This window comes from Siphateles boraxobius, unplaced genomic scaffold, assembly GCF_051911475.1.
Source record: "Siphateles boraxobius isolate OS27281-9 unplaced genomic scaffold, OSU_SipBor_1 66, whole genome shotgun sequence".
Classification (NCBI taxonomy): Eukaryota; Metazoa; Chordata; class Actinopteri; order Cypriniformes; family Leuciscidae; genus Siphateles; species Siphateles boraxobius.
In genome coordinates, this window is record NW_027509193.1 from 12497346 (window position 1) to 12525052 (window position 27707).

Genomic DNA, 27707 nt, shown 5'->3' on the forward strand with positions numbered 1-27707 from the left:
TTACAAAAAAATATATAATAAATAACAAAAACATAAAAATGAGGTACACAACTTGTACTCGTGACATCACGGTTTCCATGCGGGTCAAGTCATAAATACATGGTCTTCTGCCTTCTTACTTTCACTTTTATTTTTCATGTAAACGACGCCTCGCACGAAATTAGGAAAAAGGCAAACCCTTCATGCAAAAGATGAATAAAGCGACGAAATGCTGATCGAGACACATAGGTGATAAAACAACATTAGCTTTACTCATTTGTAAAAACGACGGTGTAATCGCCACATTTGTCACAAACTCTGTTGTTAGTTATACTTCCTGTGTGCTCGAGTTGCGACGTACAAAAACGCTGGACTGGACAACGACTTTTTCCCCCGTTTGCTTAGGAAGGTGTAGTGACTGACTTAGCTGGAAAATATTTTTCGGTAGGGCTATGCATCTGCTCAAATAGCTTGTCTGGTGACGCATAATAATCATACCGCCCTTAACCACTTGTGTTTACTTAAAATCAGTGTTTATAGGTGGCAGCCTTGAAGGATGGCAGAGGAAGACCGTAAGGTGTGCGTTTACGGTTTGCCAACAGACGTAGACCACGAACGTCTACGGGATAAACTACTGATTCACTTTCTACGCAAGAGGAACGGAGGAGGAGAGGTCACGTCAGTCACTATCATCGGTCGGACACCTCTGCGTGCCCTCGTCACATTTGAACAGAGTAGAGGTCAGAGAGATTGTTTACATGGTTATTAGGACTGCTATTAAACATCACTGTACATTGTGTAAATAGATGAATGAATGGATATTGGTAATAAAAAAGTGCTAGGGAAGAGTGGGGTGCCACTTTAGATAAAGGACTAATTATGCTAAAGGTGCTATCTCATCATTTCCACTTTTACATTTTTTACTATTTATGTCTAAAGTCCAAAAAGAATTCAATATTCAAAATATTTAAATGTCGTACAACAATATTCAGAATATTTAAATGTAGTAAAACTCCATGCATATTAAACACTGGCAGTGTTAATTTAACACTGGGAATTTGGCTTGAAATTGTACCCCAAAAAATTGAATTATTGGACAAAAAAATTGATTTATTTAAGCAATATGTGAATATAATCCTCATCATGCAGGGATACTACATAATGATAACATTAAGGGTTGTATCTGGCCAAATTTATCCCACAACTGCCATTTTGGAAAAATACTTAAAGGTGCTTTAGTTTAAGTGATGTCACGCGTTTTTTAGGCCAAAACATTTTTTGCTACATTACAGCAAACATCTCCTCACTATCCGATAGCTGCCTGTCCTCTGAACAAACTGTAAAAAAAAACGCAGTCTCTGCAGACACCCCAGGCTCCAAAAACGGCAACAAAAACAAACTGGGCTAACCCGCATCACAAAACATAACAAACTGTTCCAGCCAATAACCGACAAGAAGGATTTGGGGGGTTAGTGCGCGGATGAAGAGGAGTGAGGGTCTAGCTAGCCTCCGTTTTGTTTGACAATACTTCGAACGTCAACAAGAAGTGACGTCACCTAACATCGCTTAGAGTACCTTTAAGTTAATAATTCATGGCTATTCTTAAGCAAAATAATTCACATGTTTTTTTTATATACACTCTGGGAATTTACAGCATTGTGTGATTTACATTTTAGTGTCTTAATATGTTTGCGTTGATATGCTACTTATTTTACCTGCCAGGTAGAAAATTTACTTCAATATTTTATTTAGTTTTTAGTATAAAATTCTGACACATCTTACCCCACTCTTTATATTTCTTAGGTTAGGGTACATGCATTGAATTTCAGTGCATTCAAATGTTATTGCCAGAGTAGCTGGTCATTGAAAAAAATCCAAAGTGCACTGATTGGCAGCCAGACGACTGGCATATTCCTAATGAAGTCTCTGGCTCTTGCTAACTGATTGGTCTGCCAAGGCCAAAGCAACATTTTAGTTGTGTTGTCAGTTTGCTAATAAAGTGTATGTGTGGGAGTGAGCAAGTTGTGAGGGGGTATTTTTATGTACTGTCAAGCCTGATTAAAGGCAGTGAGTTTTCAATGTGCTTGTGTGTTCGTGAGTATCAGTGTGTTTGGTGAGAAAATTAGAATTGAGGCTTTTATAAATCAAACATTATGAAAAATTAACTTCCATCTGTGTGTGCAAACATCTAATTTTGTGTGTAAACTGCTGAGCCAGTTTTTACCTTCAAATGAGATTGATCTTTTCTTTCTGGTTTAATTTAGTGATCCAGAGTGTACTTCGTCATCATCCTCACATTTTACAGCTGGACGGCATAAAATATGAACTCTCCCTGGGTCTCCCATGCCAAGAGCCCCTGAGTCTGAATAAGGTTTGCTGACAGAATGAGCATGATTAGACAGTGCTTTTTTTTAAATAAATAAAAGTTCCATTTCCCAAACTTATGTAAGCAAGTATTCATGTTGTTTTGACACTGATGTGCTTGTACTCCTTTAGGTTATCCTTGATATGACTGTGACTGTAGATTGCAGTCAGCTTCCTCGGGGTGCAGAGTCTCTGAATGTACTGCGTAGTGAGTTTCCAGGTCTACGTATGCAACGTGGCTTATTACAGCATACGTGCACCTTGCAAGGCAAATATTCAGAATTTCAAGGTGCTTTTCCTCATATGCAGATGCTATTTTATCATCACCTTTCAAGAGCCGAATATCCTAATTTTAGTGGAGACAGCGGTCAAGGTCCAGAGACCAGGGAAGACCTTGCAAGTGTAAAGAAATGGGCCAGCTTTGCATCCCAGTCACCAGGCCTTCATGCAGGAGACCTCAGCCCCGTATCCACAGTGGGTTTCGGAGAAGAGCACTACGGACTGCAATATAGCAATGAAGCTCTCACTGAACGCAGTACTCAGACTAAGAAAAGCATAATGGAGGAGAAAGCAGAGTGCAGGATAGATGAAGCTGATTTGGAAGATCTTTCGATTATCATGGAAGCTGATGTGTTTGCATACCTGCAGAGCATGAAAGAGTACAAGTATATACTGCGTCATCATGGAGTGCAAGTGGTCCACGTTACATCCGAGGGAATCACCACCCTGTACCTGCAATCAGAGGTCCCAACCGGATCAGATGTTAAACAAAACATGCGGCAAGCCCATAAGGAGCTGAGGCAGCTTTATCAACAGCAAGAGGGTTGTCTGCGTAAAGACCAGGTTAAAAAGAGTGCCCTTTACATGCCAGACGGACTGACCATAGCATTAAAAAAGGTGCAGTTAGTACTGCCTAATGTTCTGATTAGCTATGACCAGGACACCATTTATATAGTTGGAGAAAAAAGTGAGGTATCTCAGGCCAAACAAATGCTACTGCTTGGGGTGGAGGAAAGTGTGATGGGGAGCTTGACAGAAATGCCACCATCCTCTACCAGTTCTGCTTCAGCATCCCCTGAATCCTTAGAGAGAGAGCAACACGTTAAGAGAAAAAGTGAAGTACATACTCCAGTGCCCCCTAAACTGATTGGCTCTAGCACTGAACGGAAAGGGGATGTTGGGAATACAAAAGAATACAAACTGGCTGCTCGGTTTAAGAGCTCTGGGTTACTTGGTAGAGAGGAGATGGGTGGAGACATAAAGAGTCTTACTGCTAAAATGGACATGCAAATGTTAGACCTAAATTCTAAATCAGCACCACCCACTAAGTCTTCACTTGGCACCGCAGGCCTAGTCGGTAATGAACTGATAGGGGAAGGAACTGAAACATTCAGGATGACAAGTCCAAGCTCTACAGGAGAGGATGTCCTGTTTAAAAACCAAGACACGCTATCTGTGAATACATTTGGTGGAAGCTCCTTCAGCACATACAAGGCCAAACCAACTACTACTGCTGGACTCACTTCAACATTTACCACAGGAGTCAAAGCTTCAAGTGTGTATGCCTTATCAGCCAGTAATACCGCAGTGAAGACAGCTGCTCCCTCCTCCACATCAGTACCCACTTTCAAATCCTCTTTAAGGAGGGCCAATAGTTTCTCTGGTCGGCCGTACCTAAGAGAGCAAGTGCAAAATAGCCAGATTACAGTTGAGCCAATGATTAATTCACATGCTCATCAAAGAGTAAGATCCAATAGCATCAGTAGTGGAAGACCTAGTGAAGATTGTCCGATTACTACAGTGGAAGCAGAACTTACTGTGTCTTCTCTAATGTGGACCTACATGAAGGAGGCCTATTGCAACCAACTGGACTGCATGAAATCTGGATTGCAAATGTCTGAGAAACGAGCAGGCAAAGATGAGATTAGCGTGACACTGGTGGGCACAGATGCATTGAAGGTCGGAGAAAGTCATCGGCAGCTTCAGAGTCTAGTGGCTATGGTGGCCAGTGACTTTAACTTTCAGGAGGTACGTTTGGCAGAGCTTGGTGTGGTTGAAAAAGATACACTGTTTGAAACCTGCTGCTTGAATGTACGGTCACGTTTTCGCAAGGTCATCTTGCACATCACAAAGAGCAGCATTTTCTTTCTTGGCCCAAAATTGCTTTGCTCTGAAGCCAGTGATATATTTAAGGTTGTATTTTCTGGGCAAAAGTCTCATTCCTTATTACAGATGAAGACCTTCCAGGAGGGTGTAGATCAAGGAGCAACCAAGGCGTCTTTGAGCATACAATCAACAAAAGCTGATCACTGTAAATCTGATCAAAGTCTAAAGCTGTGTTCTTTACAGGATACAAGTCAAACGGTTCAGTCTAACAGCAGTAGCAATAGTAAAGTTAAATCAACCAAACAGAAATCGGCTACGTTGGAAAGGTTGGAGAACCCTAGTTTTATGATGGATGAAGTAAGCAAGATAAACTCACTTAGCCAATTAGCTAATGCCAGAGAAAACACAACAGAACCAAAAATTGATGGGCCAACTTTACCACTTGAAGCACACAAAAAACAAGATAACGCAATGACTTTGAAACAGACCAATCTGCTGTTCCAAAACCCTTCAGAGAAATGCGTGTGCGGAGCGATCAGTACAAATGTGAAACGGACCACCTGTGGTGTCATCCTTTGCTATGACTGCCTACTACTTCATTCATTCTGCCGAGTGTGTGGAAAAGAGGGGATGTTCTCTCTGAAGAAGGTGCTGGAGGAACCATTGCAAAGTTATGGCTCAAAGAATATACGGCAGGAATATCAGGCTCAAGAGCAACATTCAGAACACGAGGACAGCAAAGAACAAAACGGCATCCAAGGAACTATGACATGTGCAGAGATTAATATTAGCCTTCCAGGCTATACAAAATACACCACGGCCAAGATCACGTACTGCATACCTGATGGACTACAAGGGGTATTAGCTTATATACAGTTTATTTAGTTAAGCATCCTATATAGCTTACAATTGTGAAAAATGCAAAATTTTATTTAAATATAATAAAATATATCACCTTGTAATATCCATGTTTTACACATCTCTTCTAGGATAAGGATCCCTATCCTGGGTCACCATTCAAAGGTGGTAAATTTGAGGCTTATCTGCCACTCGACCCAAAGGGACAGAGTTTATTACCCTACCTGAAAAAGGCATTTCATCAAGGGCTTACTTTTACTATTAGTTCAAGCAAGAAGGCCTGTGGTGGAGATGCAAAAGTGAACTGGGGCAAGATCCCCCACAAGACCAGGATGGAGGGAGGGAAGAGTAGGTGAGTCCAGATGCTAAGCTAAACAAACGCTAAGTTTGTAAGTATAATCATGCTATGCCTGGTGAGTGACATGGACATGTTAATGTTAATGTGTGATTTCTGTGATTTTAGAGAGCACTTATTCTCTAATTACTTCTGTTTTTCTCATACCATTTTATCAAGAATGCGTTAGTGTTAATATTAATCTTTGACACATGTATGTTTGTCCAACTACTATAGGCCTCTCAGTGCCAACAAACTAGCATCTCCTTTGTAGTAGAGAGCAGCTATTTATGATTAATTGATAATAATCTGTTAGGAATGAACACAAATGAAGTACATGGCTGTGACAGGATACCCATGGTGGCATGGTTAAAACATGTGCTATCACTCAGACATTGCCAGTTGAGTTGATCAGGGTCAGTAAGGGTTGTGCATCATTCAGAATTGAATGTAGAAAGCTTTTTCAAATCCAGTTAAATTCCTGAATTTAAATCAAGGTAGCAAAAAGGAATCAGAATTCTAATTTGAAATTCCAAAATCTCATTCAACTTTATATTCATATTCAAAGCCTTTAGGAAAGTTTTGAAAAGTGTTTAAAAAGCCTTTATAGCCGTGAAGCGTAAATAGACATATAGTTTATGTTTATCACTATTCATCAAATAGATTGACTTTTGTGAAGAATTTCCACTTTCCAAAATTGTGACCCTGCCTGGATTAAAAAAACTATTCACATGGGTCAATTTTTTGAAATTGAGATTTATACATCATCAGCAAGCTGAAAAAATGGTTTGTTATGATACGACAATATTGGCCGAGATACATCCATTTTAAGATCTGGAATCTGAGGGTGCAAAAAAAAAAAAAAAACATTGAGAAAATCGCCTTTAAGCTTGTCTATTTATGTTTGTGATTGTGCTGCATTCACTCAGAAAAATAAATGTTTTATATATTCATGGTAGGAAATTTACAAAATATCTTTGGAACATGATCTTTACTTAATATCCTAATGATTTTTGGCATAAAAGAAAAATCGATAATTTTGACCCATACAATGTATTGTTGGCTATTGCCACAAATATACCCGTGCTACTTATGACTGGTTTTGTGATCCAGGGTCACATTTCCAATTCAACTTTTTTTTGTGTGTGTGCAGAAATGGATATCCAGACTCTACATTCCTTACTGTCTTGTCTGAGGCACTGGTGGCTCATGGGATTGAAGGAGCAGCTGCAATCAGTCAAGATCAAGCCAAATCCTGACCTTGACAATACCACAAATATTATTAAATTGTGTATTACTTATTTTCATATAGTTCTTACCTAGAAATGTAAATTTAAAAAATGTGATTGTGAAAGACTGCTTAATTATTGCTCAAGTATTTCTGCTGACAAATATTTGTATTTTTGTAATCATTTTAGTGTCATTGTCATTTTATAATCATTGTACCTTATCAGTAATGCTCAATATAATAATCTGTATATTCTGAATCTGTTGCATGCTTTTTAATAAAACTATGATCTTAGAGATTCATTGTAACTCATCCTTCATCCGCCTAGTTCATCTCTCATCTATTTCCTCAAATTGTCTCATTTACTTGGGTTTTTATCTGTGGTATTAATGCTAAATCTCTGGAATGTTGAATCTGTGTATGATTTTGTTGTAAAACCATAAGGAAGGCGCACAATAATGTGTAATTGATTTTGAGTAAGCTGTAGGTTAACTAGATTTTTTTTGCTGCCACAATGCTACGGCATTATGGGTAATGCTAAGGCATTCCCTTGATTTTAGGGTTATTAGCCTATAGGTGTTCTGAATAATTGCTATGTGGTTATATGGCCTTGTACAAAAAAATACAATAATATTGTATTTTGAATGCACATATGGCTCATATGTCTGTAGTCTAAATACAATTCCAGTAACATGAATTTTTACTGTACATTAAAAAGTACATACATATGAATAAAATCTTCTCAATATTTCCTTTGTTCCTTCTCTCCACTGCACGAAAACACCGCAACATTCCTGCACGTTCAGGAATCTGAGCAACAGGGTCATATTCCCTTTCTCTCTCCTTTTCTTTGAATCTGTCGTTAGTGTTATAACAGAGTTAACACAGATATTACACAAGCTGCAACCAGAAGCGACAGGGTACAGAGAGACATGTTCTCAAACAAAACACTGACTGCTACAGTGACCAGGACATTTAAAGAGGTTTCTAATTTCCACACTCAACTATTATGAGTCTTCAATAGAACTAAATCCCACAGGACATTTTGAATCCAGTGTTGAGCTCTCATTATTATTTCTGGAATTTGGCTGAAATTGTTATTTGCATACATCACCCTTTCTAGCATATAGGGCAGATATTTGTGTGCAAGTCTGTTTGTGAGATAAAATTGTGAAATATAAAGTTGAAATTGTGAAAAAAAAGAAGAAAAAAAACACGAAACAAACTTCAATTATGGGATATGGAGTAACAGTTATGAGACAAAGTAAAATTTACAGGCAAACCAAAGAGACAAAATTACCTTTTTAATGCTCAAATTGTGCTTCCATATGTGAAATGGTGGAAGAGGCAGTTTTACCAGGAGATGAGTATCCCACGGAGAATTAAACATGCAGCTCATTTTACCCAGTTTCATTATCATGAATGTCATTGAGCATGTTTGATTTAAGAGATTAAACATTCATAATTTAGCACAGACTTGATTAAACCGGTTTTCTAAATTTGACAAGCATGTTAAAAACAGTAGGACGCTTTAGGAAAACAAATCAGAATGTGATTTCATGTTATATCTTTTAATTGAATCACGTTAGTAACTTTCCAAATACATTAAATGCACCATTTGTTTAAAATGTACCGTCAATATGGAGTCACAACATACTGAACGTTATCAGTTTGTGGCCTCTGCTGGTATTTTCCCTGCATCTGTACAGACACCCACAGTCCTCTGCTTTCAGATAGTGGCAGTATACTCTTAGTCTTTCCACTGCATTTTCTTCATTAAAATGGCTGAGCACAGAGATCTGCAGCTCCAAGAGCAACTCAGCGGTCCTGCACCGATTCCCTGCGGACTGACTTTCTGCATGGACTGCATCAGCAGATGCTGGGATCACAAAGCAAGAAACTTTCTCCAAGCTCTGTAGTTGCTTATGGTTAATGTAGTGGGATAAAGAAACTGGAAGTTATTTTTAAGATCCCTTTTGACATTGTAATTCATTGCTTTGAAAATATGCCTAACATGATTGTTTTCAGCAAATTATTAAAAGCATGTATAGTGTTGTTAAAAACTGAATTTTGTTTGTGACTATAGAGATGTTTGTTGAGCTAACCTTTTAAAAATGACAAATAAGTTTTAAGCAACTTTGTTTCTAAATGATCAAAGAAAGAGATCAGACCTCAAGTTTGGATCTTTTAAGAATGCACTATAAATGGCAACATTTTGTACACAAAACTCAATACGCACTACCGTTCAACAGTTTGGAATCAGTAAGATTTTAAAAAAAAAGAGGAAATTAATACTTTTATTAAGCAACAATACATTTAACTGATCAATGGTTGAAGTAAATACGTTTGTTAAGATTTCTATTTCAAAGAAAAGCTGTTCTTTTAAACTTTTATTCATAAAAAAATATCATTGATAATAATAATAATAAATGTTTCATGAGCAGCGAAAATTGATTTCTGAAGGATCATGTGACACTTGAATTGAAAATGAATTTAAAATATATTCAAATAGAAAAGTTTTTAAATTTTCTAAATATTACTGTATTTTTGATCAAACATGCAGCCTTGATGAGCATTTTTTTTTATAAACATTACATAAGTGTTTCTCACGAAGGCTAATGCTTAACATTTTTATTTGTATTTTTTTAAATATATAAAGATTTAATCTCATTATGCTCTTCAAGAAGTTGGCTGAACTGTGCAGTGTGCAGTGCTTTAATCTAGACAGAGACAACTATGAAGAAGCTCAAATATAAAATGGCTTTGAATACACTTGGATTATTTTTCAGTTTTAATGTCTTTACTATTATCTAAAATGTGGGGGAAAAAATAGTAGACGCGTCCAAACTTTTGGCTAGTAGTGTATTTTCTCAAGGAAAAACAATGAAAAAATACTTTGTTGACAGGGTTGCTCATACCAGTCCAACAGGTTACTGCACTCAAACACACCCGTTTCGTTTGCTCTGTTTTATTGCCCTTGCATGCTCAGTGCAGAACATGATATCTAGAGAGAGAGAGAGCGAACCCTGCATGTAAAACAGACAATTTTTTGTTCAGATAAGCGTATGAAATGGCAGAGGAGAGTTTCAAAGACCTTGATCCATTCAACTGTCCCATCTGTCTGGATGCACTCCAGGATCCAGTGACGATTCCCTGCGGACACAACTACTGCATGGGCTGTGTTAAAGACTATTGGGATAAAAAGTGTGGCAAAGACGTCGGTTACAGTTGCCCTCAGTGTAGGAAGACCTTCTCACCTCGGCCTGTTCTCAACAAAAACACCATGTTTGCAGAAGTAGTGGAGCGGTTTAAAAGTACAGGACTTCAGGATTCTCCACCCACACATTACGTTGGACCGGGACACACGGAGAGAGAAATCTGCACTGCCAAAAAACCCAAACCTTTGAAGATGTGTCCAGAAAGTCAGGATTCATCCAGTAAGATTCACCTAAGATATCATAACAACGACTATCCCAGAGAAAAGCACACAGTGATTGTTGTAAGTGGGGAACCTAAAGGAAATATTTGCTCACGGCACAACAGACCATTGGGACACCAACAGTTCATCTGTCCCATGTGTCTTGATGAAGTCCATCAAGGACACAAGGAGATTTCAGTGGCACCTGAGAAGACAAAAACGCTGGAGCGCAGGACGACTCTGGTGAAACGTGAGCTCAGGAGTAAAGACAAAATAACTGGACAAGGTAGGAGACCATCTCATAAGAGGGTTCATGGCACTGAGCATAGACATGGGCATCGGAGTGGGCATACACAGGGCTCACATGCTAAAAGAGGGCATGAAACACACAGACATAAAAGTAGTGGACACAGAGGTAATTCTCATGGGCACAGAAAGAAAAGACTGGGAATTATGTTCATGACAGAAGCTGGCACTAGAAGAACCACTGTGGAAAACATTAGAGCGCTTTGAAGAGCCTTGAGTTTGACGACAGAGTTGCAGATGCCAAGTTTTCTAGAGGAATGTTGCTTTACTTGATTCAGACTGAAATCTCAAGCATCATGTTTCTTTTTGAATGACACCTATCCATTTCTGGATATATTTGATGTTCATTCTATTAGTATTAATGAACATGATTGTTTGCTGATATTCTTAATTCAATGTTGGGTGTATAACGAATAGTTTAACAGCAAGAAAAACTTGACATCTAAAATAACTTGTACACTTATAGATTACATCTCATTAATCTTGAATTTCCTACTAGATAAGAAGTTTCCTGAATGTTGTATCAGATTCATTATCAAGGATAAAAAAAAAAAGGTTTATAAACATTGCTCTCACATTAAGTGTCAATTTCTGGCAGATATTTTCGATTTATTATATTTCTTAATTCCTATTGCATTACCTAGCCTGAAAATCAAAATTTTAAAATATTTCTTTATATTTCCAGGTTGTCCATGTCTGTAGAAACAAATGTTTTAGGAATGAAATTTACTGTTTGTGCTACACTTCAAATAATAATAATAATAAATGTTTATCAGTATCTTTGACGTTTTACTGTAAGAATGTTACATTTCACTTAACATCCTTTTAATATATTCACATTAGAAGGAAAGTAACAAATATATTTATTCTTGTTTTAGGAGAAATTAACCAAATGTACTGTGGTTGGTTTAAAACAAACAAACAAAATAAATTTACATTGAGGGTGAGAAAAATAACTTAATTTAAATGTAAAACAAGTTTAAGTTTTTCTTAACCTCATTAACAAACAGGTAAATAGCTTTATTGTTAGCTTTAAACAAACCTCAGTAGTTTTTGTAAAGTAAATGTGTCTTAAGAATGTTTAGATATTTATTATGAAAAGCAAGTGTTTTCACCCCTAAACAAGTCATGTCACACAAAACTGAAATGTAAGTATGTAACAACCCACTGAGAACATTTTGGTGTATTCTGTGTATATAGTTGTGTGAATGATAGAACACTGGGTTGTAAAAAGCATTTGGAAAGCAGATCGGGTCAAGTACCGCTAAAACCTTTCTACATTATCTCAGATCAGATTTAAATAAAATTCCCTTTTATAAAACTAAATAATGTGATTTGCTCTAGTCTAAATGTATGCATTTATATATGCAGCATGTTGAAAAACGACTCCGTAAACACCTCTTTTAGTTATGCTCTTTAATTAGTCCTGGAAAACATGTAAGGCAAAATGGTCACATCACACACAGAAGCGTTATGAACTCTACGGTCCTCATGACCACACGCAGTCCAACCAAACCAGAGTCGAGCACAGAAACAGCAGCACTTCAGATTCTCAAAATTAAATGCAAAAAGTTCTGATGGTTTCAAAAAACAAACAACAACACAAACAACTCATACTGCTTCTCTGATGTGTGTGGAGGGGAGGAGTCTTAATGCTGATGGTTAGGGGCGGGTTTTGAATTAAAAACCAATCAGTGTGCAGAAATGTAAGCTGGTGGCTCTGATTCGCTCTTAGTCAAAAGGCCAAGCAGGATAGTTGGAACTGTGATTTACAGATTGCAAACAGAGCCTTTTGTTACTCGAGATCTCCATGACACTTTGTTCGTGCAAATATGCATCCAAACATACATAAAAAGTGCATTAAGACATTGTGATGTGTGCAGCGTACATTTGCGAGACAAAGATAGATCTGTTACGCTGAGCATGTGTGGGAAACGGTCCACAATGACTCACTGTTTCTTGTATGTGCCAGACAAAGAGAAGGCAAATACATCTGCTATATAAATTTAGACCTAAAAGCGTTTCAAAGCTTCATTTAATTATTGATTTTATAAATGCATAAATTAATGAATACATTTCACTATAGGCACACCAAAACTGCACTGCATTTGTGTATCTAATATTGTAAATAATGTTTAGACATGATACGATTCAGCGCTGGTTAAGGCTGCATTTGTAGCAGGTATTCTGCACTCTGTAAACCTGAGGGATGTTTCCTGTTCTGGGAAAACTATTGGAGTGAGAGACTGAGGAAGGAAGCAGCTTGGCTCGACCAGAGCCTCTCTCTTGCTCCCAGTCGCACAATTCCATATCCACGAGAGACACTCGCACCTGCAGCTGAGCTCATTGTGGAGCTGTGCGCGCTCCAAGAGAAGGAAGAGGAATAATTCTCCAAACCATCATCCTATAATAATTGTCCAAACCTTGAGAGATTTAAAGCGAGCATTTCCAACCCAGATGTCTTTTTGTTGGGTGTGTGTGCTATGAACGGTCTCTGAACGCACTCAGCGGTGCGTTACGTTAGTTAACGCAGACGGATTCAAGGACAAAACCGAATCAACAGCCGCTCTAATTGTCATAAGCAGCTGAGATCAATTCCAGAACCGGAATGTCGCTGCTAGATCATCTGGGAATAAAAACAGCGGGATTTGCTTATTGTGAACGGGGCTTTAGGACTGTTATGTTAAAAGAATAATTCAACCCAAAGTTAAAATTCTGTTATTTTTTACTCACCCTCATGACGTACTTTGAAGAAAATTACATTTTGGTCATTTTGATTTCCATTGTTTGGATACAGAAAAACCCCACTTTTCTCAAAATATCTTCTTTTATACTTAAAGACATACAGGTTTAGAATGAGGAGGAGTAATTAATTAATGAAAGATTTTTAATTTTGGGTGAACCATCTCTTTAATTTCACATTCATTGAGAAACAAATACGTGAAAACAGCCAGCAAACACTTGTGGCCTGAAACGGCTTGGAAAACGACACTGACATTAATCATTAGTTCGTTCTGACTGCTGCTGGATCTTTTTGTTGGGTTACCTCTGGTCATAGGTTATCAAATATTACCCATGAACACCCACATGATACACAAAAAGTGCATCCATAAACAACAGTACACCTAATCAGGGTCTCAGGTCAGTGGGAATAAGATTCCAGCCCTTCAGGAAAGCAGAGCTGAGACGGTGTTGGGGACGAAAAAGTGTCTACATGTGTGTAAATGCATTCACGTGTAAACATGCGTGGAGGCAATCTGGTGTTGGTCTACGACTGAGGCACAGTGAGAACGAGAGGTTTTGCATGGATTCGAACGTTAGCAGAAAACAAATAAGTCAGAAATCAGTCAGCACCAATAATATTCAGGGAGTAGTAGACCACACACACGACAGGAGCGAATTCAGAATCTCAAGATCTTTTACTGCGAGGTCATTTAACCACAATAACCACAGACGTTTAGGGTTTTTTTCTTCATCTTTCATTCTTTGTTTTTTTTTTTTCTTCAGTACAGTAAGCACAGTTATAGCGAAGGTCACACCTTCACAAAAAAGTTTGGCACACTCGGTCAGGACCAACAAAATCACATGATCATCACATTTTAGAGGAACTGCAGCAAAGCCTTTTGAACTCAAACTACTGAAATGCAGACCACAAAAACAAACAAACATACAAAAAAAAAAAAAAAAAATCAAACAAAATACAAAGAGGACGGATATTTTTCACTGAAGTGTTAGTTAGGGTCACTTGGTGCTCTGAGTCACCATCCACATGAAAGAGAACCAAGAACAAGAAACTGAAAGTCAACCACTCAGACCCGGAACTAAAAACCGGATCGGGATTTAGTAAGTCAGAAAATGGTAACTCTTCAGACAAGTATGGCAGTTCCAAGCCCATCCCAGTGCATTCTGGGCCTGAACGGTTATCTGCACTCATATAGTGATTATGTAAACACGAGCATGCATCCAACAATGCAGCCTTCTGAGCATCTCCATGAATGTACAAACTCTTGTTTCTCAGTTTAAGAGGTGTATAAAGAGCGAGTGTGTTGGTGGGAGAATGAGAAGAAACTGAAGGTCTAAATGAAGACCTGGACGGGACCCAGAGCTACGGTGGATCGGGAGTGGAACCGCCATTCTCTACAAGTGCAAGCTGAGTGCAAACGATAGCAAACTAATGCAGGCCATTCATGGGGGCTGGAATATTCAAGAGTGATGGTGAGAGTTAGAAACCGACAGAGGAGAGAAAGAGATGGTTAAAATGCCAGACGGTAGCATAAAGTAGCATGAGAGAGGTAGAGAGACAAAGTAAGAAAGAACATCTGAATCTAAATCTGACAACAAACCTAAGGACAGACAGTCAAATACAGAAATGCACATACTCACACACACACCACAAACGCACATATAAAATAGGGGATCTGGTTTTGTTTCACATAAACACTCATTGAAATGAACCAGACTCATAGTGTGAAAAGAAAGTGTTCAGCAGGTGTCTTGAGTACTTGAATGATAGCACTGCAATGCATATAAATCCCCAGCGGAGGCAGTAGATTACTGCTTTTTGAGTAACAGGGGAGTGGGAGGAGCCAGAGGCTTTGATTGACATGTCTAAGAGAGGGAGTTGCCACATTCCAAAATACACTAAAATAAAACCACTGAAGTTTATCATAAGAAAAAAGCTGCTGTGGAGATGTGAGTGGTTGTATGTTTGTGACCGTCTTGGATGTGGGGGTGAAACCTAACTGTCATCTCTAACTAGCCTAACTGCTGTTGCTATGCCAACCACCATGACGAAAAGGGTAAGAGAACAGGGAGAGAGAAAGCGTAGTTGGAAGAGCCAGAGTGGAGATCATATTTAAATGCGAGGTGCAGGTCAGCTAGATCACGTGGTAAGCTGTCACGGGAACGAGGGGCGGAAAGCGTCAGGATCCTGAGGAATCCTGGAGGTTGTTCTGGAATGAAAGGCCACTCCTGTCTTTATGCGTCCACATCTGATACAAGAGAAACGATGGAAAAAGGGCTGGGAGAATGTTCTCTATAATTGGTCCTGTTTGCCAAGTTAGACTCATTAAAAGACTGACACTTGCCCTGTTTTAATGACATGGCACATTGATCCGCTGAAGCCTAAGACAATCTTGTTACTTTTTGGTTATAATGTTGGTGGGGTGTTTGAGAATTTAGTACACATGAAAGAGGCTGCTTGTCCCTCTCGGCCAATCAGAAACCACCCTGACTCATCCAGGGGCGGAGCTTGAGTGCATGTCAGTGAGTCTGGTCCAAAACAGCATAAACAATGGGAGTGTAGGTGGGTGTTCTTGTTTTGTGTGCCAAGGTGGGCAGGAAAAAAGTTCTTTCACTATTGATGATGTACAACAAATCAAACAAACGCACCCACTTCAGAACAGAAACGAAAAGAGAACGGAAAACCCAGTCTCACAGCAGATACACAAACACATGGAGGGATGTAGAGAGCGAAAAAGGTAGTTTTTGGTTTGCGTCTAAAAAGTTAACTAATATTTCGGTGGAATACAATAATTTTATAGTGCATTAATTTGGCAGGGAATATTGTTAGAGGATATGGTAGTACATTTTTAAAGGGTGCAGAATAAGGTTATTTTGTTACATAATTAAAGACATTGGTTGAGTAAACACTGTGGTGATATTTATAAAAAGGATAATACTGCCCTAACACGCCTCGGTGGCGTGCAGTCATAAGAAAGAGTTAGAAAGTATGCAGCAAAACTGTGAATAAATACTACCAGGTTACAACAGAACAATAAAGTGGTGTGTTCCCTTGGTGTACAGTGTGCGTGTGTGTGTGTGTGTATATATATATATATATTAGTGGTCTGTAAATTCTGTTGATTGAATGATTGCAGAAATGCAGATCTGATCTAGTGTTAAGAATCACCTGGGCTTAAGCTAATTATACTATACACCCCTCCATTCACACACACACATATATAGCACACACATACATGCACACTCAGACCACTCCCAAACCGCTGACACAGAAACAAAGCACATCCAGAATGTTTCTCTCCCCTCAGTTCTCCTCTTTCTTGGCTTCTTCCTTCTTTTCTTCTGGTTTCTTGTCATCCTTCTTGGTCTCGTCCTTCTTCTTCTCCTCCTTTTTCTCGTCCTTCTTGGCTTCGTCCTTCTTCTTGTCTTCTTTCTTCTTGTCGTCCTTTTTCTTGTCGTCTTTCTTCTTCTCTTCCTCTTTCTTGGCCTCCTCTTTCTTCTCCTCTTCCTTCATGGGCTCGGTGGTGAGGATGATTTTACCGATGTTGTGCCTCTCTTGCATCCTACGCATGGCATCACCGACCTGAACGGGAGAGAGAGAGAGAGAGAGAGAGAGAGAGAGAGAGAGAGAGAGAGAGAGAGAGAGAGAGAGAAAGAGAGCGAGAGTGAGACTGGTGAGGGTGTGGATGAGGAACGGCAGAGTGAGCAGCTTGACTGGCCATCTGCTGTGGTAAGAATATCTAACAAGCTGTTGACAGTTGATCTAATACTGAACTTCACGCGCACACAAACACTATTTATGAGATTTTATGTGTTCAATGTATTGGTTGCTTACTCCATTACTCTAGCGAGTAAGGTGGCTGATGACCTATAGTCACAAGCCTTTAGATTTACACCATTGTCAACTGCTTTGCTGGCACTTTCATCCTAAAAGAGCATTTTATAATCAACAGGCATTGAAAAAAAAAACGGCAAATTTGATTTCATGGACTTGGTGACTAGACTAGACAAGACTGACAGGCACATTTATCGATAAATGGCAGTAATAACGAAAATAGCCAAATATCAGCAGATATTGTTTCTCAACTGTAGTACTGAAATTTAGATAGCTGTGTGGCTTTGATTTCATTTAATAAAATTCATACATTTTACTATTTATTATTACAATAATAATGTTTTTTTTTACCATTTTAATTATATTCATATTTTTATAATTATAAAGTATTACATACATTTTATTATGATACATGAGTTTTTAAATTATAGCAAATTGGACAATTTGTAAAATAATAATAAACAAAAATAATGAATAATTAAATAAAAAAAATATATAAATGTATGTATATATATATATATATATACACATTTATATATACATATATATTTGTGCAGTCAAATCAATTAATCGCAAATATATAATCAAAACCTTTTATGCTAGATGCAATTATTCACGATTAATTGAGATTAATTGACACACGTTATATAAACAAACTTATGTTAGGTACAATTGATTAATATATACACACTTTATTTAATATTTAAAAAATGTATACGTCGCAAGATTTTTAAAGACATTTCTCACTTGTCATTTACAAATAATAGTTACAAAAACGTTGATAAAGTACAAAGGAAATTGAATTTTTTTTCTCATCGAGGATTGATCAACGTACATCAGCTATTCTCTGGTCAGTTCACCAGCCTCCTTCTCTGTTTTTCCCCCAGGTCACCTCTCCTTTACCACTCTACCTAACAACCAGCGCCACAGCAACAGCGAGTCATCTCCTAGCAACAAGGAAATGCAACCTGGCCCTGACGATTTACTCGGACAGAATGAGGAAAGAGAATGAGACCGGAAAGGAGAGTGAAGGACAGGGATAATGAGGACCAACAAACATGGAGTGTTTAAAACAGCGCTTCTCTCACACATGAACTGAAATCTTGTTGAAATATGCGTTTCTCTTGAATGTGAAAGCACTTCATAATTCTTTTTTTGAATTTTCTATAACACCAAAGTCTGATGAGGCTGATAAAAGCCTGGATCGTCAAAAAAGCATTCGCAGTTACTTACTGTAAGCAGGAAGAGACATCTCCATAGCAACAGGGGAGATAAGAAAGCAGAAGAAATAATAGGGAAAGATGGATGAAAGAACGAGTGAGGGACAAAGCAAATACGCTTGATCAAAGAGTGGAAGGAGATGGTGGTTGAGGAAGATCATGAAAGAACACACGCATATGTGTGTGCATACATATATATATATATATATATATATATATATATATATATATATATATATATATATATATATATATATATATATATATATATATATATATATATCAATGCCATAAATGCACTCCCAAATTAGTTATTTTTTCCCCAAAATAACAATTTTTTCCCCAAAACAACTAAGAACACACAGATCAGTTCAAATGCCCCCCATCAGATGCTCATTCATTCATTCACCTGCTCTAGGTGGTAGGTGGAGTCAATTCGGGGCTTGATCTTGCCCTGTTTGTACAGGTCCATAATGACCGCCATGGCCTGAGCAATAAGCTCACTCTCAGAGTCCAGGTAACCCAGGTGAAACCCGCAGACCGAGCGGTTCCCTTGGATCAGACTCAGGGTGTGAACGGAGAACTGCTGGTACCAGGTCTTAGCCACTGCAAACAGGTTCTTCTTCTGGCCTGCCAACATGTTAGCAGCACCTGCAGGGTCCAAACACAAACATCAGGTTGACACAGAAAACAGATATGAATCAATCCATTAGCATCATGGTTTTGGGTCTATTTTCAGTTTCCAGGTACTAGATTTTGGCAAGATATTACTATGATTCAGGGGATGGGTGGCATGACGAACTGTTTTGACAACACTTTGTAAGAGACTTTCAAAAACATAAAATCTCACCGGACCCAAACTTTTGAATGGTAGTGTAGTTTTTTTTAGCTGGACAACAAATGGATAATGGTTTTATATATTAAAATAGCATGTGTCAACGCCTGTAATGGATAAATCAGTGAAATAAATACGAAAATGTATATAATCTCTACTTTTGAACTAAGACAATATTATTCATTCAAATATGTTTCTTACTAAAGTATAAAACAAAAAATAACGTAAAACAGTCAAACGTAGAGCAGTTATAAACGGTTTCACAAAATCTCTACCAGTAAATACATTTCTAACATCATACAACCCATCTCTATGTTCTAGCATGTAAAAATATCTTTGCATGTGGAAGGCGTTTGAACTGTAAGCATGTTCCCTGAGCATGAATAGGTATTTGTGTGAGTTTTCTGCGTGTAAAATGTGTGTGGTTGACCGATGGGTGAATTACTGCTTAATGGCTCTCACAGTGAGCGTTCTTCATTTACAGAGGAATGACACGCCTCTCTAGCCCTCCTTCTCACTCTCTTTTTCTCTTTTCCAACACTGCACTCTTTGACCCGTCTTCATTCGCTCACAGTCCGCACATCCTCTCGTGTCGCTTCCTATGTCCGTCACTCCCTCACTTGTTTTCTCCCTCTTGTTTCAGTGACTCTCCACACCATTTTCCTCTTCATTTCGTACATGTCCTCTTTCGTTTTCTAACAGTCTAACCATCACTCTTTCTGTTCACTTCAAAGGTGTCTTATTAGCGTGAAATAAGAGAAGACAGACATATTGGGGAGACACACAGGATATCAGAGTAAATTACACTCTATAGTACCATTAGAGAAGGGGAAATGTACACAAAACATTGATAACCCTCTCTGTTAGTCTCTCTTTCTCACACACACATATTGACACAAAGCGAGCTCTGAGTTGGCCTGTGATTTGGACCTGACCCAGTCTGTTACATTCGGACACATTCTGGGTTCTGTGTCAGATAGAGGAGCCATTGTTCTGATAAGGCAGGATAGAGGAAGAGAGTGAGTGAGAAAAAGAGACAGAGGGACAAAGACAGTTGGTGGGATTACAGGACACCATGTTTAAGGGGTCTTGTTCCAGGTATGCGTTTCTGAAGTTGATTTACTATAATAAGTCACTGTCAAGCAGGCCCGTTCTTGGCACCTATAGAATAGTGGGCTGACAAATAACCTTGGTGTGCTTTTTTTTGGGAGGGGGGGATAAGATAGATAGATAAATAAATAAACTCTTTATTAAACAGACAGAGCATTTTATATTAGAGCTATCAATGATATGAGAGTTATCTTTTCACTTAAAATAAAATGCTACTATTTTCAATTTTCTACTGTCCAGTCAAGTCACCATTTATATACCACTATTAACAATATAGATTGTTTTAAAGTAGCTTTACAGTGATAATAGGAAGTTTTGGCTGTACAGCAGCTCTAGAATAAAGTTATTGTCCAGCTAAAGTTTTGACTGATTCACTTTCGTTTCAAAGATCATTAGTTATTAAATTAGGGGCCGCTTACACGACATCGTTCTAACAGAAAACACTTAATGCGCTCCGGCCGCTCTTTCGCACAACAACAGTGCCAGTGCCCTTGAGAGCGCAAACCTTGAAATAGGCTCCAAGGTGCAAGTGTTGAAAATTTTCGCGAAAAACGTTATCATCTCCGCATAACTTCAAAAATGCAAATCTGTGAAAACGCTGATGGTGTGCACATGCGTATTACACGTTTAGTCTATAGTTATGCGGGTTTAAATATATTTGCGCACTTGCGCAGGCGTGTAGTCTTTCTTTACAAAATGACATCAACAAATTACTTGTCTGGCCTTAAAAACTCATAATACAGAATTTATTGTCGCTTCCGCGCAAACTGGAATCATTTTGACGTTTTATCTGTACAGAGGTAAAGGGAAGGGAAGGAGGCCTTCACAGAGGAGAGACTAGTTGACACTTCAGGACTGTGTTGTCGTCGTGTCCAGGCGCATGTCCTTCATCAGATCTGGATCATGGCTTGAATCCGGCGGACTGCGGTAAACCTCGGGATAAACCGAGAGACTAATATAAGCGAAGACGCCATCCTTCTTATGATGTAACGAGTACATCAGGATTTTTATAGAAAGTGTTCCCAGTTCCAGCTCACCTAATCTATGCAGCCTAAAATTGAATTATAGATGTTGATTATGTGTATGCTAGGTCAAAGAGAGGTGTTTTTTTAGTCTAGATTTGACAGAGTGTGTCTGCTTGCCAGACAATGTTAGGAAGACTGTTCCAAAGTTTTGGTGCTAAATAGGAAAAGGATCTGCCTCCAGCAGTCGATTTTGATATTCTAGGTATTATCAACTGGCCAGAATTTTGAGATCGCAATACGCTGATTTCACGCAGCCGCCATTTTGAAATCGAAAGTGAGGCTCCGGTGGGAAGAACCCCAGAAGTAAAGATAAACAACAATGCCTTAGGGCGTTTTCACACCTGAAAGTCCGCACCAAGGTCCGAACCAAAGTTCACATTTTTATACATTTTATACTTTCAGAAAGTTTTGGTTTGGTTTCACACTGCAATTATACGAACGCACTAAAGAACTTTACGTGACATACTTGCGTCCTGTCGTCATCATCTATGTGGGCTGCATCTCGACATTGATTGGTTTGTAAATGGACGTGCGTCTGACGTCAGCGTGTTGTCAATGCGGCGGGTAACTTTGACAACATGAATGAACAGACGCATTTCGTTGCAACTGTATTGTTATTTTTATGGCACAATTACCTGCAGCACCAACTATACACAAGGCTAGTTCAAATTCGCCAAATGAACGTCCTCGTCGTTTGAACATTTTATCGTCGCCGGCAGGAAAGGAGGAGAAGACTGCAAGCAATCATGCGAGCTCTTTTTTTTGTGCATGTTTTCCAGTTGGCTTCTAATTATGTCATCAGACCATACTTCAATTAAAAACCTCGTCTCCTCCTCTCCCCATATGCGTACGGCTCATTTTTCCTGCCACCTTCTGTTCTTTCGGCTATGCGGGAACCACCGGAACTTCCTGTAAAAGGTCTGAAAATCCGAACCATACAGAAATGCTTTCACACTAGAAACGAACCAAACCTTTGTTCAGTTTGATCCGGACCGAGACTACCTCTTTTCGTCGGACCAAATTTCATCTGTTTGGTCCGGACCGTGGTCCGGGGGAGGTTTCACACCTGTAATTTTGATTCGGACCAAACTGAAAAGTCCGAAAGTCCGGACCAAACAAGGTAGGTGTGAAAGGGCCCTTAGACTACCAACCTGAAGCTGCGGTCGCGATTTACACTATTGGATGTTAATATCCAATATAGGATGTGTATATAGTTCTTTCCTACTTCTTTTTTTACTTTCTGAATTATATATAAAAAAATTTTTCATTTACAAATTAATTTCACTGTATATAGTCTAAAGCATGAAAGACATGCATGTTAAGTTTTAGAATAACTCATTTCTACATTAAACAACAATACACCATTGCATTCGCGATGAAAATAACGGCTGCGTGAAATAAGCTTATAGAAGTCACGTGACAGATTATAATGCGTTAAGAGCTCGCTCAAGTACTGGAGAGCTAAACCCTTTAGTGCTTTGCAAGTAATCAGCAATATTTAAAAATGTATACAATATTTAATAGGGAGCCAATGCAGTGTTGACAGATCCGGGCTAATATGGTCATACTTCCTTCTTCTGGTAAGAACTCTAGCTACTGCGTTTTGGACCAGCTGTAGTTTGTTTATTAAGTGTGCAGGGCAACTACCCATAATAGCATTAAAATAATTTAGCCTTGATGTCATGAAGTAACTGTTCCGCATTTTTCATTCAAAGCATGCGTCATAATTTAGATACATTTTTAAGATGGAAGTTTTACAGATGCTAGAAATGTGGCTTTCAAATGAAAGATTAGTATTAAAGAGCACACCCAGGATCCTAACCGACGATGAAGACTTGACAGAGCAGCCATCAAGTGTTAGAAAGTATTTTAGGTTATTACGTGAGGATGCATTTTGTCCAATAATTAGAATCTCTATTTTCAGAATTAAGTAGTAGGAAATTACTAGTCATCCCGTTTTTTATATCAGCTATGCATTCCATTAATTTTGTGAATTTGTACGTTTTGTCAGGGCATGAAGAAATATAGAGCTGAGTATCATCAGCATAACAGTGAAAACTAATGCCATGCTTCCTAATGATATCTCCTAAGGGTAGCATGTACAGTGAACAGCAACTGTCCAGTGACAATTTGGAAAGAAAATGCCACGGAAGCCTACTGTAACGAACGCAGACTGTTCCTCTGCGCTACTTTTACATTGTTTTTCAATGTAAAGATGCACTAGACGGACGTGTTTGATCATTGCGTATGAGTCTCGCATCCATACTTTTGCAGCTTCTCATGCAGGACGTGGGGTTCTAAAAATGCGGCACTCAAGTTAAAAAGTTCAACTTTGTAAAGGGGTAGTATAATGCCCCTTTTCACAAGATGTAAAATAAGTCTATGATGTCCCCTGAGTGTGCATGTGAAGTTTTAGATCAAAATACTCCAGATTATGTTTTACAGCATGTTAAAATTGTCCCTTTTTGAGGATGAGCAAAACATTTTGTTTTGTGTGTCCCTTTAAATGCAAATGAGCTGCTGCTCCCGGCACAGAGGGCGGAGCTTGAAGACCTTGTGTATGTTAGCAGCTCCGATTACACCATGCAGAAAATCACTAAAATGTCAGAAACTGTGCTGCCTTCTTGTTTAAACTGGAGTCAGACAATGATGGAGAGACTCAAGAAGAAGTGACATGTAGAATGCAACAGGACGTTTCTGAATGGTTAGTTGATGAATTTATGTTGCAGATGTGGAGTTAACTAGGGGTGGTTAATCTGTCTGATTTCCCGATTCGATTCGATTACGATTATTGAAGTCCCGATTCGATTACAGTCAATTTTCGATTATTTACGATTCTCGATTAGCGATTATTGATTTTCCATTTCACAACAGTAAACGAAAATACACTACAAAGTGATTGCAGTATTAAAAAAAGTCAGCTGCTGAATTACTTAACTCTTTTATTGAGTAACAACAACTCAAAGCACTTTCTGTGTCGTGTAGTTATAACTTCAGAATTATTTGTATGTAGCTTATTTCCTTTAGGAAGTAGATCAAAACCAACATACTGTAGAAATTGGACAATTTTCTTCTAGAAAGACAAGGTGTTGTTCAGGTGGAGGAAGACTGCAGGTTGCAGTCGAAACATATCAAGGTAAAGATAGTTTTTTTCTCCACCTGAACACCTTTCTAGAAGAAAATTCTCCAATTTAATCATTAAGAAGACAAAACGAACATTTTTGAACAACTTACTGTAACTTCAGTAACACCTATAGGCCTGTCATGATAACAAATCTTGCTGGGCGATAAAATGTCCAAGAAATTATTGCGATAAACTATAATATTGATAATAAAGTCGTTCTGAGACCATTTTCTTCTAAAATAATGATAATGGCATAATAATGAAGGTGCACCTTCTCAAAGATCAATAAACTTTTATTTCTAAAGACTATTTAAATGAACAAAACAACCAAAAACAATAAAAGCAATGGACTCTGTCTGTGTTAACAAAAAATGCTCTTACCAATGTGTGATTTCTGTTCACACTGAGAATCATATCATGTACTGTGTGAGCATGCGTCTCAGATGAGTATGTGCGCTAGTTTGTGTGTGTGTGTGTGTGTGTGCGCTCGCGTCTCATATGAGTATGTGCACGGAGAGTTTGTGTGTGTTCCGTCTCATTGAGTTTGTGCGCGAGTTTGTGTGTGTGTGTGCTCGCGTCAGTATGTGCGTGGAGAGTTTGTGTGCGCACACGCGTCTCATATGAGTGTGTGCGCGCATGTCTCATATGTGCGTGGAGAGTTTGTGTGTGCCATGCATGTCACATATGAGTAGGCTATGTGCGTGGAGAGTTTGTATGTGCGCGCATCTCGTGTGTGTAGAGTTTGCGTGTATGTGCGTGAGCGACTTTAGGTGTGTCGTTGTGCATTTCATATGTATTTGTTTGAGCATTCAGCAGTATACATGTATGTTTGACTACTTAATATATGTGTATGCAAGTGTTTCATATATGTGTGCGTGAATGAAGTTTGATATAAGCCCTAGACGGCGCCTGATATGAGGGTAAGAGAGCGAGCGCGCGAGAGAGAGAGGAACGAGCGAGAGGTAGGCTAGTGCTTGCGCTCCGGCGCTCTGCAATCAAATACGATTGTAAATAGGCTCAGTAAAAAATAAAAAATAAATAAAAAAACATTCGAAAATCAATGTGTGGCGGTTAGCGTTGATATTGTCATCCAGTCTCTTTGGTAGAGAGAGAGATGAGGAAAACAAGTATGCAACTGGTAATTATCGCAGCCGGAAAAATTATCGAGCTAATTTTTTTTCATCGTGCGATTAATTGATTTATTGATTATCGCGACAGGCCTAGTAACACCCTGCCTCCTCTGGATGAAAGCGGGAAATGTGGGCCCTCACGTTGCTCGTATTGCCGCAGTACTTCAGTTTAGTGTGGCAATGTCGACAGACGGCATGCGTCATATCAACATGTTTAGAGCTCCTGCCATGAAAACCAAAATGAATCCACACGCTTGCTTTGAGCTCAGATGGAGCTCGTTCCTGGTTCTTCCTTTTTACACACCTGCTCTAACTCGCTCTGGCTGGTTACACCATAGACCGTGCGTTACACGCGCTTGCTAACTGGAACTGGGCGCGATCGTGACGTTCAACTTCCGGTATAAAATTTTTAAAAAAATAAAATAATGCATTTTTTTTTTCAAATAAAAAAAAAAATCGATTTTTGAAGATTTAATAATCGATTCATACTCGTCCATAACATATTCGCGATTAATCAATAATCGATTTTTTTCACCACCCCTAGAGTTAACTAGGGTGGGAATCTCTAGGCACCTCACAATTCGATTCGATTCAAAAGCGATTATCGATTATCTGAATCTTTTGTGTGTGTGTGTGTGTGTGTGTGTGTGAATATAAATACTTTGCTTTAAAAGTACAAAGTAATGACCCATAAAGAATTAACGTACAATATATTTTATTAACATTGCAAAGAACCAACAGGAAAATAAATGTGTGCCTGAACTAGCAGCATACTTGTAGTAAATTAATAATATAACAACAACAGGTGTTCTGACGATTCATGCTACCCATCGAGATGTGCTACTTACTGGTGCATGTGCAGACTCATTTTTCTTCTGCTTAACCATGCCCATAAATCTATGCATCCTTGCTGTGGATACTTGTAGGAAACTTTGACAGGTCAAAGATGAATATTTGATGATATTTTTTACTTTTCACACAGTTTTAAAAATAAAAACAGTACATTATACTGTACTCTTAACTTCGAATTTTATTATAATTTTATTTCATATAATAATATCATGTTTACTTGTTATATCAAATGTGATAATTGCTAGTTCATTTAAAATATCCAAATATGCTCCCCATACACTTACCCTGATTAAAATGAAATAACGATGTTATAATATTGTGAGATTTACACCATTATGGAAACAATAGAGAATGAATCAACATTATCTATAATCGATTTGCGTTTGGGTAGCATTTTTCGACAAGGCAGCAGAAATCGTCTGAACACCGGTACAGCCCAGAGCCATAGAGAGAAACGGCTCTGGTACAGCCGAGTGTTTTTCCTCCTCTGGGTGGAAACGTGTCATATGGCTTCTCATATTTGTCGTGTTGCCGAAATATTTTAGTTTTATTCTACAAAGCTTACAACTAGTGTGGCTCTTGTCCAGCTCCTTTCCCCCTTCAACTTCATAGAAGCCAAAATATTTCCACACGTCAGCTTTTAACGAGGAGGGTGTTTGGATTTCGCGCTCAGCCATCGCGTCTCTGTTATGTGCGCACGCCACAGACAGACGGTCCGGGCACTGCACTTCCGCGCTTCAGAGTTCCGTCTTTTGCGTTCCGTCAATATTACGTCATTATAAATAGGCTACATATCTAAAAAAAAAAAAAATTTTTTTTTTTTGAAAATCGATTTTTGACATTTGTGAATCGATTCAGAATCGTCCACGTCCGCATCGCGATGCATCTAAGAATCGATTTTTTTCCCCCCACCCCTAGAGTTAACCATCTTCAAGTCTTTGACTAGCATATTCTGTCATGATAATCTATAAAATCGCTCGTGTGGGAACTGTTGTAAGATGCCTACAGAGTGACATGCTATTGCATTTGTGTTACGTACTGTATTGCATGTGAAAACACGGATGCGACAGCTTGAGCAGACTCACAAATGTGCTCTACTACAACAACTCTTCCCCTTGTCAACATGGACTGCCTGGTTACAGGGGCAGGGTTTATGTAAATTTTAGGGTTAGTGATGTCACTAACCCGGGAGGAAGCTCGTGTAATCCCTACCAGCAGCTTGTTGTGGTCCTTTAATAACT

The 27707-nt window shown here is 38.6% G+C and overlaps 3 protein-coding genes across 4 annotated transcripts in view; 2 read left to right on the forward strand and 1 right to left on the reverse strand.

Annotated features, from left to right (window-relative positions):
* The first annotated feature begins 81 nt into the window (after positions 1–81).
* On the forward strand, positions 82–7167 carry LOC143721608 (uncharacterized). Of its 2 annotated transcripts, none has more exons than XM_077212195.1 (6): positions 82–423; positions 511–719; positions 2244–2350; positions 2476–5307; positions 5439–5659; positions 6795–7167. In XM_077212195.1, exons 2-6 carry the CDS (start codon positions 536–538, stop codon positions 6898–6900), a joined length of 3450 nt encoding a protein of 1149 aa, XP_077068310.1. In that variant the 5' UTR covers positions 82–423; positions 511–535; the 3' UTR covers positions 6901–7167. The 2 variants fall into 2 exon arrangements, with proteins under 2 accessions (XP_077068310.1, XP_077068311.1); XM_077212196.1 differs by having other exon boundaries at positions 266–388.
* A 2690-nt stretch (positions 7168–9857) lies between these two features.
* On the forward strand, positions 9858–18281 carry LOC143721628 (E3 ubiquitin/ISG15 ligase TRIM25). The gene is made up of 2 exons (XM_077212231.1): positions 9858–10573; positions 18058–18281. The coding sequence occupies exons 1-2, from the start codon at positions 9940–9942 to the stop codon at positions 18180–18182; spliced, it is 759 nt and encodes a 252-aa protein (XP_077068346.1). The 5' UTR covers positions 9858–9939; the 3' UTR covers positions 18183–18281.
* Positions 11995–27707, reverse strand: part of vat1 (vesicle amine transport 1) — a 38354-nt gene continuing 22641 nt past the window's right edge. Inside the window, exons 5-6 of the mRNA XM_077212217.1 lie at positions 18800–19041; positions 11995–16918 (exon numbers count right to left, since the gene is read on the reverse strand). Coding sequence (XP_077068332.1) covers positions 16640–16918; positions 18800–19041 — 521 coding nt within the window. The 3' untranslated portion in view covers positions 11995–16639. The remainder of the gene's footprint in view (positions 16919–18799; positions 19042–27707) is intronic.

What these genes read in the sequence shown, in the direction of transcription:
- LOC143721628 (XM_077212231.1), top strand. Translation starts at nt 9,940, where the DNA reads ATGGCAGAGGAGAGTTTCAAAGACCTTGATCCATTCAACTGTCCCATC. An exon ending in AGACAAAATAACTGGACAAG is followed by an intron (nt 10,574 to 18,057) that starts GTAGGAGACCAT and finishes TTTTTCCCCCAG; the next exon opens with GTCACCTCTCCTTTACCACT.
- LOC143721608 (XM_077212195.1), top strand. Translation starts at nt 536, where the DNA reads ATGGCAGAGGAAGACCGTAAGGTGTGCGTTTACGGTTTGCCAACAGAC. An exon ending in CACATTTGAACAGAGTAGAG is followed by an intron (nt 720 to 2,243) that starts GTCAGAGAGATT and finishes GGTTTAATTTAG; the next exon opens with TGATCCAGAGTGTACTTCGT. An exon ending in ATGGAGGGAGGGAAGAGTAG is followed by an intron (nt 5,660 to 6,794) that starts GTGAGTCCAGAT and finishes GTGTGTGTGCAG; the next exon opens with AAATGGATATCCAGACTCTA.